Source organism: Mauremys mutica, chromosome 1, assembly GCF_020497125.1.
Source record: "Mauremys mutica isolate MM-2020 ecotype Southern chromosome 1, ASM2049712v1, whole genome shotgun sequence".
In the NCBI taxonomy this organism is placed as follows: domain Eukaryota; kingdom Metazoa; phylum Chordata; order Testudines; family Geoemydidae; genus Mauremys; species Mauremys mutica.
In genome coordinates this window covers 351850544-351864376 of record NC_059072.1, presented here as the reverse complement: position 1 = coordinate 351864376, position 13833 = coordinate 351850544, and the positions used below count along the sequence as shown (strand labels likewise).

General features: G+C 41.5%; 1 protein-coding gene across 2 annotated transcripts in view; it reads left to right on the top strand.

The window, feature by feature from the left end:
* Positions 1-13833, top strand: part of FCHSD2 (FCH and double SH3 domains 2) — a 232537-nt gene that overhangs the window by 184481 nt on the left and 34223 nt on the right. For both annotated transcript variants that reach the window (XM_045021822.1, XM_045021812.1), the window contains one exon: positions 12882-12998. In XM_045021822.1, the coding sequence (XP_044877757.1) occupies positions 12882-12998 (117 nt within the window). The remainder of the gene's footprint in view (positions 1-12881; positions 12999-13833) is intronic.

Below are 13833 nucleotides of genomic sequence, written 5' to 3'. Positions count from 1 at the left end.
AATATATAAGGACATAACTCACTTGCTCCATTTTGAGAACTAATAGTTAAATTACCATTTTCTTGTTTCATGTTATGTTAATTGTATGGATCAGTTTCTCACTTATAGCTTCTTGCATTCTGAAGTATCTTGTGCTTTTGCACATCATTTGTAATTAAAATTTCACAACTTGAGGATGTATAGTGAAGTGTGTAATTGTCACTCCTCTGACATGCATAGAGAGTCTTATCTCAGTATTTCATCTTTTAATATAACTGAAGATATTTGTAATACATACAAGACAAGAGGTCTTCAACAATATTTTTTAAGTAGATACATATCAGTTCCATGCTTTCATGTGTGATATCAGGGTGTATCTCTCTCTCGCGCGCTCTCTCTCTCTCTCTCTCTGTCAACGTAAAATTAGACTGAGACTCATAACATACAAGGGAGCCACTAGCGTGCTGATAACCAGCCCCATCCCCCCCCAACCACATAAATTCTCCCTTTTTTTCTAGAGAACTACCCGCATCTGAAATAGAACCTTAGTTTAGTTTCATAAAGTCCCCATTACAAATAAGATTCTTCTTTGAGGTGGTCGCTGTGTGTTCCGCCTTGTCAAATATGCATCTCTGATTCTCTGAGCTTCAAGAACTTTCTAGAAAGCAGTGCCAGAGCGTTCAGAGCCAAGGATGTAAAACATCATGCCTCAGTATTTAAAGACAGTTTATCTCTCACTTGCCTGACCATACACAAGTTCAGGATTACTCTTTTTTTTTTTTTTTCCCCCTTGCATGGCCTTTTCCTGGAATTTTAGCTGTTTCTGAAATTCTCTATTTCCCCAAGAAAATCATAAAAAGCTTCATGTCTTTACAGTCAAATACTTCTCACTTAATTGGGTCAAGAGTGGTGACTAGAACTGTGTGAAAGTGGGGACAGTCTTTTTACATTTTACATTTTCACTCAAGATTTTTGCTTCTGAATTTCAGTCAGAAGTGGTACATTTTCTAGTAAGTCAAATTATAATTAAGACTGAAGGATTTATAACTATTGTGCATTTATGCCACTTATTTCCTGCCATTTTGTGTGGAAGATTTTCTGAGATACAATGGGTTTGTTGCTTTTTAGTTTTAATGGTATAGGCATGATTATTTTTAATTCTAAAAGGTTAAGAAAATATACTGTAGAGTGATCTGCCGTTCTTAGCTAAAATACTATTTTTCCAAAGGACAGTTTTGAGCTTCCTTGCAGAATAAGTTCCTGACACAGCAGAGCTCTGGTCCCTGTTTGGGGTTTTTAGGAGCTGCTATCAGATGAATTATGGTATTTTCTGGTTTTAAATATGAATGCCTGGTTTGACTGTTGAGCTCCCCAGTACCATGGAATATAAAGGATTGTCATACAGTCCCTGAGCTGTCCAAAGCTCTCAGGAGCTAAGAGTGCAGCAAAGCCAGTGCCTTCAGCCTCTGAAAGGAGGGAGCTGATAATTCTCTCTCTCAACAGACGGTCATTGACAGTTAGTTGCCATGAGAGGTTCTTAGTAGAGATAGGTGGAAAACTGTTTTCCTGACTCATGAGAATTTTCAGTACTTCAGAAAATTTTGCCATCCTGAATCAGGGCAGAAAGTCAACATCTTCAACATTTCTGTGAACCAAAATTCTGGAAAAAAATTCTAATTAGGTTATTTGAAATGTTTGTTTTGATAATTTCAAGACATTTCATTTTGATTTTGACTTTTTTACATTTTTCTATAAATTAACTTAAATTTCTAAACAGTTGTTTTGACCCAAAAAACAGAACTTGTTTGTTTCAAAAATGTTGAAATGGGATATTTCAACAATATCAAAACTTTTTTCTAAAGGAGAAATTTCAGTTTTGATTAATTGATATTTTCTGACCAAAAAAATAAATCTTAACCAGCTCTAGTTTTTGCTACTTTCAAGAGGGAAATTTACAGACACACAAGGCCTTTCAAGAATGAGTAGAAAAAATAAATGCATTTTGGGGGACACTTTTTTCCTCCAGAAGAAAAGGAATTCAGTTAACCTGTGCCGTGTATAGATGAAGAGCGTTTTAGCTAACATAATGGGGAGTTTAATCATCAGGATGTCTGTTTAGAGGACAAAATGAACTTCTAATCAGAAGTCAACAAAGTTCATTGTACAGAATACATATTGTCCATCCCCACAATACTTAGATAAGCATATCTTTAAGAGCATGGCAAAATATTAAAGAAAATTAGCCAGCTTTTTTTATACTTCCTGATTGGAAAAGGATCCCCTTCCTTGAACTACATGTTATCGTGTGAGAAACTGCAACAAATGATGAAAAGCATCTCCAAAAAAATGAGAATAATGGCAACAAAGAGCTGACACTAAACTTTTGAAGCAATTCTCCTTCCTGTTTTTCTACTCACTGCCTTTGTAATTACAGTTGTCTCCTGTTACAGTATTAGGATTGTTGTCTTTCTCTCAGCCAGGTTAAACTAGTGCTAATTGGCATTAACAGTTACTAACTTAACCAAGTTTAATTTTTTGAAAAAGTATTTAATTTATAAGACACACTTAAATGTACCTTTTGATGTTAGTACATTTTCAGCATGGGTGCGGTGCAGGAAGTAAACTTTGAACGTCCAGTAACATTAGTGGGTGTTCCACAGTTTAATTCCTTAAGGACCATGCTGAAGATTATAACTTTTAAGACCTGATGTCCTGAGTTGTATTTGGGAGCAGAGATAATAATTTCACTATTTTCTTGAACGTGCAGGTGAGTTTGTCCACATTTGTTCCGACTCAGACTAGAAACATTTTCTCTTTATAAAAATATATGGGCCTGATTCTCATTTCCACTAAGATCCTCTTTACATCGCTCTGGCAATATGAAAGGGCCTTAAAGTGGGTGTAAATGAAATTAAACTTACACTTAAGGCTCCTTAGTGAGTCAGTGAAGAAGTAAGGAGGACCCAGTGATGTGCAGTCCTTGCTTATATGAGTAGCTCCAAGTCCAATTAGACTACTTCTGCACAGTCTGCAAAATCAGGCTCTAATTTCCTACCTGAAAAGGTATTAAAAAACGACATACATTTTAAAATGGTACAAAATAATTAGATAATTTTTAGCTGTAGCTTTACTGGAAATTAAGCCAATGTTGATATGGTTAAATGTTACTGCTTCAGGTATTATGAATTGCTGCTGAGAAGAAATACAACCATTCAGTTCAATAGGTGTTGGTAAATAAATGCTGGTGTCTTTCCTAAGTGGGGACTTTGTAAAGCTGTAAAATTATCCATGTAATTTGACACATCCTGTGTGTGGCTGATGTCACTGAAGGTTCTTTTGTTTGAGTGACCCTCCCAAGGGACAGGTTTACAGTCTGGGGCTTGTGATATGGTAATTACAGTGGTGAGCTGGAGCTGGTTCGCAAAAACCGGTTGTTAAATTTAGAAACCGGTGTAGAACCGGTTGCTAAAAGGGCGGGCGGGTGGACAAACTCTGGCCCGCGGGACCATCCTGTCCATCCCGCCTGAGCTCCCAGCTGGGGAGGCTCCCCCAGCCCCTCCCCCACTTCCCCCCCTCCTTGCAGAGCCGCAGCATGCCGAGCCGCCAGCGCAGCTCTGCAGCTCCTGCCGCTTTGAGAGGCATGATAAGGGGGCCGGGCTGGGGCTGGGAGGAGGAGTTGGCAGGGCCGCCCAGAGGGGGGGAGCAAGTGAGGCAATTTGCCCCGGGCCCCACAGGGGCCCCCACGAGAATCTCTGAGGCTCCCCCTCCCCCGGCACCGCCTCCGCCTTCCCCCTACCCAACCCCCACCCCACTCCCCATCCCTTGACCGCCCCCCAGAACCTCTGCCCCAACCAATCCCCCCCCCGTCCCCGGGACTTCCTGCCCCTTATCCAACTCCCCCACATGGTAAGGGGGTGGGTCTGTGAGCTTCAGGCCGAGCGGCAGGAGCTCAGGTCCCGCTGGAGCCACGCCGCTGCAGCACTGTCCATGGCCGCTCCTGGACGCAGCACGCTGAGGCTCCGGGAGAGGGGGGAGGCAGGGGTAAGCGGCATGGTAAGGGGCCGGGGAGGTTGGATAAGGGGCAGGGAGTCCCGGGGATAGGGAGTGGCGGGGGTTGGATGGGGCAAAGGTTCTGCGGGGGTGGTCAGGGGACTGGGAACGGGGGAGGGGGGTGTTGGATAGGCATGGGAGTTCCGGGGGTCTGTTGGGGTGGTGGTGGATGGGGTTGGAGCAGCCAGGGGACAGGGAGCAGGGCTTGTTGGGTAGGGGGTGAGGTCCTGGGGGGCAGTTAGAGTCGGGGGGAGTGTCAGGAGGGGGGTGGTCAGGGGACAAGGAGGCGGGGGGTTGATGGGTTGTGGGTTCTGAGGGGGGCAGTCGGGGGCAGGACGTGGGTTGGGGTAGGATGGGTCGTGGGGAGAGAGACAGGCACATGGGGCTTGTACTCACCACGCGGTTCCCTACCGGATCTTCGGCACTACTTTGGCGGCGGGTCCTTCACTTGCTCCGGGTGAAGACCCCGCCGCCAAAGTGCCGCCGAGGACCCAGTAGGGAACCAGTTCTTAGGATTTTGGGAGCTCATCGCTAGGTAATCATATTTGAAGTTTATTAAAAGGTCAGTTGTGAAGAAAATTATGGAGAATTACAAACTCAGTCAACGGCTCTGTGAGCTGTGGCTGAGTTTTAACATGGTTCCTGCCTTACTATGCATATGGGGAAATTAAAATGTCTAACTACATAAATTTTTGTGGAATCTAGAGACCATGCTGATAGCAGCATTCGGTAAACTTTGTCCATGTCTGATTCTGAACAACTGGTTAAAAACAAGTGTCAATTGTTGAAGTAATTTAAAAACAAAGAGACCAGTTACACAGATCTTCTGTCTACTGATGTTTTAAGTCACTACCAGAATAGATGACCGTAGAGTCAGTATCTGTGCCAAGACTGATTCAGAAGATCCCCTCTTCACTGTGGATACTTGATAAACAGCCATTCTTCTGTATTTCTGTTTATAAGACAATGTGTTGTATATGGGAATAGCTAGAGGGAAATGCAGCTGCTATGATAGTTGGCTGTCTGCACAAAGTGAGGAATTGTGAGTCTCTGGACAAATTTCACTCTATACTGTACCAGAAAATTAAATTTTCTTGTAGTTCCTTCAAATGAATTTGAGTGAGCAGATATGAATATTTTTTAAATAAACAATGAAAAATAAATCAGATTCAAAATTCAATACCAAAAATTAGAATGCAGAAGTATTTCAAACCCAGTCATCTAAACTAATGAAGTGACTTAAGTCGGTAAATAAGCAACAATAAAGAGAGGAGCTCAAATCACCAGTGAGGTCTAGTAGTGCTATTGATCACCAACATCTTACAGTCCTATCCATGATGGCAGAGAAATTAGGAGTTCCAGAAATTAAAATTCTAGACAGTATTTGAGAACTACACCTCTACCTCGATATAACGCTGTCCTTAGGAGCCAAAAAATCTTACCGTGTTATAGGTTAAACTGTGTTATATTGAACTTGCTTTGATCCACTGGAGTGTGCAGCCCCGCCCCTCTGGAGCACTGCTTTACCGCGTTATATCCAAATTCGTGTTATATCGGGTGGCGTTATATTGAGGTAGCGGTGTATTTCTAACATGCTTTATAAAAACAAAGCAATTTGAGATTCCACCCTTTCTTTTCCTAAAAACAACATGGAGGCATAGGGAGGCAAAGCTATAGCTTGTCCATAACTCCATCCTAAAATGCCTGGCCTCAGCTACTTTGACAACCCCTGTGTGTGTTTTAGTGTATTAAAGAGAAAATTCACTGCTCTAGAAGTTATCTGAAGTGAAGCTGTGATCCCAAAGTATGGATACCACATTGCAATCCAAATGCACAATAAATAAATATCCAACTCCCTAAAGGAACTTACTCAATGAATTGTTTAATTTCAACAGTACAGAATATCTTTACAATTACTTCTTTCATATGAAAACTGATTCAAATAAAACTATTTCTGTTATGCCTAATCTCAATGGACAAATTAAATGGAGCTTTATTTGCCAACAGTAAAATATTTTAGTGTAGAGAATTTACCTTTAGCCAACAAATTATGATGGATAATTATTTTCCCAAGATTGTCAAGAGGCCCAGATGACACTGGAAAGCCTGGAACCCCTTTCTCCATGCATACATCCTAGAACCAGCCTCTATGGGATGAAAATGGGTCCTTTATTTTTAATTGACAACTTTGTGTTGCCTTATGTTTGATGGGGTGTTCCCCTGGCCTTTCACACACCATAATGGTAATTGGTATATACAGAGAACTCAAGCTGATCCTCTGATGTTACTGGGATCATCTTGTTTCATTGCATTTTTCACCCATGCTTCTTTTCCTTGTCAGAAGAAAGAATTGAACTAGGGAAGGTAAGAAGCATCACACTACTGGACATAAGGTGCCTCAAAATGTGTGTAATTAAAAAAAACAAAAACAAAAAAACCCACGGCCCTCACCATATGGGCCCTCCATACAGACACCGTGTGCTAACTGTCCATACGGACTTTAGGAAATATGCCCAAATATGCCCTTTTTTACCCTCTCACTTGCCAGTATAACCTTGCTTCTTATTTTAGCTGGGAGTTCCAAGATTAGCAGTAGTGAGGTGATAGAAAAAATTAGGTGAAATCAGTTTTTGAAACAGACACATGCTCTTTATTTATTAACAAGGTGAACCAAAAAGGCTTTGAACAATAAGGTAATAAATTATTAACATTAAAGTAAAAAATAGGGAGTTTAGGTTAAAGAATGTCCTTGGAATTGTTTAATGTTAAAAAAAACTATGTCTTGTTCACAATTGGGGCAGTGCTGGGGGCTTCCCAGGGTTATTGCCACCCCAAAATTTGCCTCAGCCACTCTGTAGCACAGAGGTGGGCAAACTACAGTCTGCGGGACCGTGCTGCCTGGCCCCCGAGCTCCTGGCCCAAGAGGCTAGCCCCCGCCCCTCCCCCGCTGTCCTCCCTCCCCCGCAGCCTCAGCTTGCTTTCTCCGCTGGTGCAATGCTCTGGGCAGCAGGGGTGTGAGCTCCTGGGGCAGTGCAGCTGCAGAGCCCGGCCTGACCCGGTGCTCTGAGCTGCGTGGTGGCGGTGGTGTGGCCCGGCTCCAGCCAGGCGGCGCGGCTGTGGCACTGCCAGCCACCAGTGCTTCAGGCAGCGCGGGAAGGGGGCATGGAGCAGGGGGGGGTTGGATAGAGGGCAGGGGAGTTTGGGGTGGTGGTCAGGGGGTGGGGGTGGGATTGGGGGTTGGATGGGGCAGGGGTCCCAGGGGGCTGTCAGGAATGAGAGGAGGGGGTGGATGGGGCGGTGGGGGTCCGGGGCTGCTCTCCAGCCACCCAGCTCTGAAGGCAGAGCTGAGAGAGCGGCGGCTGCTGGCTGGGCACTCAGCTCCAGAGAAGTAAGCCCAGGTGGAGGGTCGGAGGCCCGAGAACAGCCCCCAGCCCATATCCCCACCTACTGGGGCCATGCCACCCACAGCAGGTGGAAGGTCTGGGGCTTCCCACAGCAGCCTGTACTGACCTACTCTGGCCTGGGTTCCTGGGCCCCACCCTCCATAGTATCTACTCCCTGAGGGCTCAGCCGGCCCAAGAGCCAGGTGCCCCCACCCTGGCAATGCTTATCGGCTGTGAGCAGCCAGCACCTCACACTGCCTAGCCCTGGCTTGCAGCCTCCAATCTTGCCATGGAGGAGGGCCAGGCCTTGTGGCAAGGAGGGGGGCACAGCCCCCCCAATTTTCTGTCTGGCCCATCTCAGCTCCCCCACTGGGAAGAGGCTGGTGCCGCTCCTGTTCACAATTTTAAAAAAAGCCATCTTTCTGAAGTGCCAGGGCAGTCCCAGCTGACTCTTAATAACTAAAATTAAAGCAGTGGTTCTATATAATAACAAAATAGGCACCAAATTTGTCTGATGCTTTTCTTGATTACTACTGTTTAGATGTCAGCTATATGAAACTTAAGTCATGCATATCCCAGAAAAGGGTTTGATCATAAGGTAGGTCTTGCAATGTGACATTGGCATGGTAGCATCATATTTTGAACTTTTAAAAAGTACTGGCTGAGATTTTTTAGGTGTGCTTTGTGTTAGTGGTTTGCATGTAGTATATGTTTACTTCTTTCTATTCTTTGTCAAACAGTTATTTTTTGTTATATGCTAGAAAAACACTTTGAGCTTTTATTAGGTTCAAGGGAGTCAACATTTCTTACTGCCAAAACTACAAGTGTGCAGTCTGTATCCAGCATAATTGCATGTACGAGTATATACAAGCTGCATACTTGCCTCTGAAGACAAATCCTGCACCTGTAATAGCCTTTTGGACAGAAGTTGGGAGACATGACTACAAACTAAATACAGTAATTTTTTTGAGAACCAGCATATAATTGGTAGTCTCTGCAACCAGTCAGTGACTTCATGTTCTTTAGGTGACCAAGTATTTTGTTTGCTTGCTTTAAAAGACTGAGTTTTAGCACTTGACACTGCTTTCACTGTGCTCCAAGCTGAGAGACTAAAGCAGAAAGTTCATCTATATTTAGCTCAGCTTGTTGGGCCCTTTCTTTGCTCTCCTGCCAGCAGAAGCAGTTTAGTTTTTCCTCTTTTTGAAAGATGTTAAATCAAGTCAGATACCTTGCAACAAATGAAGACCCCAATCCTACTCACTTGGCGCATGTGAGTGGTCCCGGTGAAGTAATTGGAAATCAGTGGGATTGCTCCCATGTTTAAAATTAAGCACCTTTTATTAAATGTTGTTTGTATTATCACGATGCCTAGGAGCCCCTGTCATGGCCTAGGACCGCATTGTGCTACGCACTGTACAAACACAGAACAAAAACAGTCCCTGCCCCCAAAGAGCTTCCAACCTAAATACAAGACAAAAGAAAACCGATCGATATAGACAAACCAATGGGAGTACAGAAAACATTGAGACAATATTGGTCAGCATGATACGCAGTAACCCCCGCACACCAGTAGCCTGACTGTTGTCAAGTGTGTTTTTTGTAGGCTTTGTGGCAAAGGAGAGTTTTAAGGAGGGATTTGAAGGAGAATAATGAGTTAGCTTTTTATGGTTGTCTCCTCTCACGTGTGAAGGGCAACATGAGAGAAGGCATGAAGGTGCTTGTTAGTGAATGTATTGAGCGAGGGATAGAGACTAATATAGTCTGCCACCGCCAGATGCAGGAGTCAGACTTTCGATACTGTATGAAAGATAGGTAGGGTGGGAATAGGTCATGAAGGGTCTTGAAAGTGAAAACAAGTAGATTGTTTGATACAACAGAGCAGTGATTCTCAACCTTTCCAGACTACTGTGCCCCTTTCAGGAGTTAGATTTGTCTTGCATACCCCCAAGTTTCACCTCACTTATAAACTATTTGCTTACAAAATCAGACATAAAAGTACAAAAGTGTCACAGCCACACTATTACTGAAAGATTGCTGACTTTCTCATATTGTCTGTATGAAATTTTAGTTGGTACTAACTTTGCTAGTGATATTTATGTAGCTTGTTGTAAAACTAGGCAAATAGATGAGTTGATGTACCCCCAGGAAGACCTCTGTGTACCCCCAGGGGTACATGTACACCTGATTGAGAACCGCTACAATAGAGCACATGCCTAAGTGTTTACAGGATTGGGATCTAAGTTGAAGACTTATCTGGTAAACCGGATTTGAAAGTTAATGTTTGTAAATGTTTTTGACAGTGTAAATGAGATTGTAAAGTTTCTTAGTGAGCTCTTCTCAGGAAGCAATGTGTCTTTGTATTTGTTCATGCAGCACTTGATTGAGGTGTCTGGGTGATGCTGCGGTATAAATATTTAATAATAAAAGAATTATATAAATGCTGAGTATATAAATATTCCCTCTAATTTCAGGATGGAAGGTACTGATCCAGTTAAGATGGTTAGAAATGTGACCTGCATGATTTTTTTAAAATAAAGCTCTATTTTTAATTAACTATTTTGATGTTGGTATTCTTCAGTTCTTCAAGTCAAGATGAGGGCTCTTTGGAAACAATACTGTGTAACAAATAACCAACTGGTATAACCATCACAATCCACTAGCAGTCCATACTCAGAGGGCAGCATCTACATTTGCTTTTATATTTTCTATTCAAATACTGTAATAAAAAATAAAAACACACTTAAGGTAATGCAAAATGTTATCAAACAACTGAAATGGAGAAGATATATTTTATCTAAACTAAATATGCAAGAGAACCAGGACTATAGGGAGCCAATTGGTGGGAACATTGGTAATTTGTTACAGAGATAATTTCTATGAGTAACAAGGAAGGGAAAGTCAGACAAGGTTCTTGATGATACCTTACTGGCTGTGAACTCTGAGCTGTGGAAGGAAAATTATAACAAGAAAGGTTTAATTAAAAAAGCATGGGAAAAATGAAGTGGTGTGTCACTTGTATTATGCTTTGTAAGCACCTGGAGTAGATGACCTATGCAATAATCTGTTTGCAGTAGGTGATAAGGACATCATCAGGGGGCATATTGAGATGTATTGTAAACACTGAGAGAAATCATTCAGAGATACCTACAGAAATTAAAAATACATGCAGAAGGCAACTGAACGATACTGAACTTGGAAAAAAAATCCAGCGTACTTTTCCTCTCTTTTCTTGTTGTAGACAGCTCTATCCTTCTGCCACACAGGCTTTCAAGCTCAGTCTTACGTAAATCATCTCCCTCCTCATCCTTCATGTCCTCCAAAGCTTGGTTCTCCAAATCCTGTTGCTCTTATTGCTCTGTAACAGTGTGGTTCTCTGTCCCCTTCTAGTGGCTGAACCATATAAAGGTTCGATTTTGCCTCTGGCTTTGAGGTAAGAGAACTACTGATTGTGGATGGCTCGTGCTTTTAGATCCAGAGGTCCAAGGTCAATCCCCACAACTAGGGACCCATCCCGGAGTGATGCATTACATTTACCTCTCTTAAAATTACTAGTAATAATTGTATTGTATCACAGTGTACATGACAGTGTATGAATGTCAGTGCAAATCACTTAGAGGATCTTTCCCTTGAAGGCCGTATAATCTAAAGGTGAAAAATCTTTCTCCTTTTTCACCTCAGTGTTGCTACTAAAATCTTCTTCCTTTCTTGCCACACAAATCCTGAGACTCGTCCTATTAAATCCACACACTCATGTCAAACTCTGCATCAATTTCAAACTTTTCATATATTCCCTAAAAGAACTGATCAACTCATTCCTTGTCTTTGTGCTCTGATTTTTTTCCTAATCCCCCTCTCATCCCAGTCTGCCCTCCTCAAAGCAGTCGTTTGCTAGCTTCTTCACACTTGTTTTTGTATCTAGTTCGAAGGTGCCTCTTAAGTCTGAAACTCCTCCCTTCTTGTGTACCACATACTCTTCTTTTTTTATTGAAATCTCTTGATAAAACACACTACTTTACTTTCAGGTGGCCCTTGAGGCAACAGCTATCTTCGTCTAGTCTGTGTCTAAGAGTGTACAAAACTAAATGGTGTACAAGGTTACGCTAATGAAGAAAGAATGTTTTCCTGTGGTACTAGGCATAGAATGAGTTATGAATTGAAATTAAACAAAAATATTAGACTGGTAGTGAGATCCATTGGACTGAGACATAGTCATACAAGAAAGCACTAGAGAGTGTACTGTAAGGGACAGTTCTGCACTGGCAATGGGGTGAACAAGATGACCTAAGCATATTTCTTCCATCTCTAATTCCTATTTTTGGAGGGAGGAGGGAGTATTGTGATTAGATCAGAAAGGAATGATCTCTATAGGGTTATCACTATTCAGTATACCAAGAGCAAAATTTGTCCAGAACTGGATAAATAATTAAGGAATATCACAAGATATGCTTTCTGGAAAAGATGGGGACTGAGTAGGTGGTAAAACTTAGTCCTTTTTGTCCTAAATATTGATTTATACATAAATGCATTGGATAATCTGCTATGACGGTAATGCAAAAAATTTAAAAAATGGGAGACAGACATGATAGGTAAATATGGAACAACTTGTCTCCTATATTCAGATTGAACAGTATCGATTCAGTACAAAACTGGGAAACTTTCAGATTCTTGACTTCTAATTTCACTTTATCTGACGGGAGGGGAGAGATTTACTTTCTCAATTACTGGAGCAAGTATGAGTGGACATAATGGTAGCACAGTATCACCAACAAATATCTCTGATATAGAATCCTTAGTCTTAAACTTGGCATGTGAACTACTGGTGGATAGATAACTTTTTGGTCCCAGATAAATGTGTGTACCATATTTTGTTATCTCTTTAAAATCCATATGAAATTGTAATTTGATTTTCCAATTTGTATTTTTTTTTAAATATATAATTTTTTTAAATGCCGTTTTTTGAACAAAGCCTAAATGATCCATCGCATCATATGAAATGCCTATTTTTAAATACTGCCTAAAATGCATATTTATCTGGGAAACTAAGGATAGCAGTTTACTTTGGGGGCATTTATTCTTTTTCAGCTCCATGATATTGTGCCGTGGTGAATAATGCTTCAGTGTTCTACTTCAAGAATGTCTTTCGTTTAAAAAAATAAAAAGAAACTGTCTGGCATTGTCTCCCTGGTAAAGATGACGTCTTCAAAATAGTAAATTGTAAATTCTTTTGAACTGTGATTTGCTTTTATAGTCAGTTTTCCACAACACGGTATCATGACAAAGCTTATGAAAAACAGCGCTTTTCCCTCTTTGTTGTCTTAATTCATACAAACAAGGACCCAGGCAAGGAATTTACAAGAACCTGATAATTATGAATTAAATAAAGTTGCCAGGTTGCTAAGTAACAGTATTATACATGGAGACAGCCCCAAAATCCTTAGTACACTACTCACTTTCTGATTTGTGTTCCAGAGTCGACAACTGGAATCTGAAACCGGGACAACGGAGGAGCACAGCCTAAACAAGGAAGCCCGGAAATGGGCCACCCGTGTGGCACGTGAGCATAAAAACATCATCCATAATCAGCGGGTAGGTTGAAAATAAATAAATGCATCAGGTGACATGAGAAAAATACAAACAAGCTGAAGAGATGCTAAATTAAGATCTATTACACGGATTCTAATAACTTGAATTTAATGTTGAAGTGCACAGGAGGGATGGGCACCTCATATCATGTCTTAGTGGGACTACCAGCAGCATTATCTTGACAATTTTTGTGATTATTTTTCTCACTGGGGCTTCAGTTCAAGAAAGCACTTCTATTCACACTAGCACTTAAGAATATGCTGAAGTCAGGGGGATTTAAACACATGCTTAAAGCTAAGCAAATATTTAAGTGCTTTCCAGAATCAGGGAGTTATTTTGTTAATTTACTTTGAGGATTATTATTATTGTTTTATTTTCTCCAGCTCTCTTTTAATCCTCTCACCCAAAAGCACTTTGTGCTCTTGCAGACATACAAATCCAGAATGCAAGTTGCTCCAACCAGTCAAGCCATACTAATACAAAATAAATCACCCATCCTACCTTGTCTTACCACTCATCATCTCTCAACTCCCTCCTTCAACGAGCACTGTAAAGTATGTGGGTTTTGATGGGATTGTCTTCAAGTGTAAAGATCATCATGAGAACAAGAGTGTGAAGTGTCACTTGAATGTTAGATCATAGTTGTAACATCATGATGCTTTACTAGGATTTTGGGGCATTTTCAGAATAGTTTTCCTATGATATAATTTTACCCATAAAAGATTGAACTTTTTAAATGGGGTTGCATCAGTCTGCAGAGTTTTTATCCTGCAGTGTAACACTACTCATCACCCTGGCATCTGAATATGATTAGTTCCGTGAATTGTCACAAATACTA